Raw genomic sequence first — 2,446 nt, forward strand, 5'->3', positions numbered from 1 at the left:
CCTTTAAATCTCGACTAAAACCCACCTGTTTAGAGTTGTATTTGAAACATAATCAATTCCAAATTTAACGATGGCACTTGACTAAATGTAATGTTTTGATTGTTGATTCTATGTTGCATGACTTTGTGTTTTTCTGTTTATGATGTAAAGCACTTTGAAATGCCTTGCTGCTGAAATGTGCTATACAAATAAAATTTGATTGATTTGATTTGGAAAGTAGTGAAGACATTTTTTACTATTGTAAAGAAAAAAACTGTGGAAATGGAAATTAACTCGCTATAGAACCACAATTAAATACATTTCCTGAAATGATCCAGATCCTTGTTCTTGTGCTTTTTTTAAATCACACTTGAGTAAGGCAGTCTTCTATTTGTTGCATCTTCCTTTAGGGCTCCAGATCTTCTTTAGAAGGCTCTCGGCCAGTAGGACAAGTAGACAAACACATCCTGCTTCTGGTGCATGGAGTGGGAAATGCAGGTACAATGTTGTAAATGATAAGGTCAGGGTTTCCCCCAGTAAACTTGCTAAGCCCTGTGGTCAGGGTGCCGAGGTGGTCCACCGTGTTTTTGTATTAAAAGATGTTAGGTCGACAGAATATAAAAATATTACTGGGTAATTGTATGTTACAGGAAAACATCGCCATTGAAATGCTGTTTAAACCCACAACTTTTCTTAAAAGCAACAAATTAAAAAAAATGCAATTAAATTGAATATCAATTATTTGCACTTCTGTTTAATCCAAATTAAGTCACAAGGCCCTTCAGGGCTGATGCTATGAGTTTAATCTTTGAGTTTGAGCTCTGTTTGTTCACATATTCAAATTAGTAAACTGGAATTATAACTTATTGCTTTTTAGGTTGGTCAATAAAAACTATTCCTCATCTCCCAGATTTCACTAAATCTAACACAGAAGTTGGTAGAAATGCTGATGTTTTTAGCAGCAAGAGGGGCCCCTAAGTCAAAGTCAAACCAGAAAACTACTAAAAATAATAATGAAATAATATTAAACCAGTGTGATGTGTGACTACGAGGCGAGCGCGAAAGCTGTGGGTGCAGTGGGTTTTAAACTCTTACCTTTAGAGTTCTCCAAAGAAACATAATTCCTCACAGGGGAATTATGTAAATTATGTAAATATCCATGCAGGTCAGCCTGTTTCCAATTTGAAGGGAGTGAAGGGAGGCGCGTGTGCTGAGGTAATCTTCAGCAGTGTTCGCTCTCCTGGCTTTACATTCATCTTCTATAAACCTGTCTTTTAGGAATAAATCTGCTCCCCCACAGAAACGCTCAGAGCAACAGAGACACTTGCAATCTGGCTTTACAACAAAAAAACGATTTTTTTTTCTGGCTTAGCCTAGCAGGGGGCCTAGTAAAGCATGGCGGGCTGCCAGGCTTATGATACACTAGGGGAAACCCTGTAAGGTAGAGATTGTGTAAAAGATTAATTGTTTCATCAGAGAACTGTTGGAGCCATTTGTCAACTGTGAGGTCTCTAGGTTTATATGGATGTATGTTTTCAATTGTAATTAATTTTTTTATCTCTTGTGTAGGTCCAGAAATCACAGATGAACTGGTCAAGGTGCTTCGGAAGCGCCTGGATGAAACCACCTTGGACATCATAACAGTTATGCTTGTTAGGAACTGCAAGCTAACTCCTGCTGATGTGGAGGTAGTCTGCCTTTTCTGTGTCTTAGTATTTCTATTACACAACAAACATTTAACATTATTTTAAATGCAACATCTGTTTTGCACAGAGGCAATCAAAGAATTAATTCAATATTTCCAAATATTATCTGGTTATAGTTTATCCAGCCATCAGGATCTCCTCCCACTGGAATTATGACCTTCAATCTTCCAACGTATTGCCTTCCCTGGCTGCCCACACTGGCTCACTACCTCAGACAGAACCTGCTTATCTTCCTGCATATACCCAAGTACACTGACAGCATTACTGTACACCATTTCAAGGTACACTGCACCATGTAAAATTGTGTGCCCCAACTCCTCTCCTATTTTCTGGACTGTCCATAACAGAAAGAACAAAGAGCATGAAGGGTTAGAAGATTAGTAAGGACAGGCAATATGACTCTTTAATGCAAAAAAGTGAATCCTCAAAATGAATAAAGAGGTTATCTTGCAGCACTGCAGATCTTTTTTAACAAGTCATACTTTTCAAAATATAATGAAGTGGGCAAAAAAAGGAAATTGTTATAAAAAGTTACAGTGTAAATGACAAATGCCTGTCTTAAAAATAATTTAATCTACACTCACTGGCCACTTTATTAGGTACACCTGCACAACTGTTGAATCAGCCAATCACTTGGCAGTAACTCCATGCATTTAGGCATGAAGACCTGGCCAAGATGATCTGCTGCAGTTCAAAGGTAGCATGAGAATGGAGAAGAAAGGTGATTTAAATGACTTTGAACGTGGGATGGTTGTTGGTGC

The 2,446-nt window shown here is 37.9% G+C and overlaps 1 protein-coding gene across 13 annotated transcripts in view; it reads left to right on the plus strand.

The window, feature by feature from the left end:
• szt2 (SZT2 subunit of KICSTOR complex) overlaps positions 1 to 2,446 on the plus strand; it is a 190,187-nt gene that overhangs the window by 105,078 nt on the left and 82,663 nt on the right. For all 13 annotated transcript variants that reach the window (XM_007578194.2, XM_016664138.1, XM_016664140.1 and 10 more), the window contains 3 exons: positions 390 to 477; positions 1,549 to 1,667; positions 1,802 to 1,966. In XM_007578194.2, coding sequence (XP_007578256.1) covers positions 390 to 477; positions 1,549 to 1,667; positions 1,802 to 1,966 — 372 coding nt within the window. The remainder of the gene's footprint in view (positions 1 to 389; positions 478 to 1,548; positions 1,668 to 1,801; positions 1,967 to 2,446) is intronic.

The sequence above is a fragment of the Poecilia formosa genome, unplaced genomic scaffold, assembly GCF_000485575.1.
Source record: "Poecilia formosa unplaced genomic scaffold, Poecilia_formosa-5.1.2 Scaffold470, whole genome shotgun sequence".
NCBI lineage: Eukaryota > Metazoa > Chordata > Actinopteri > Cyprinodontiformes > Poeciliidae > Poecilia > Poecilia formosa.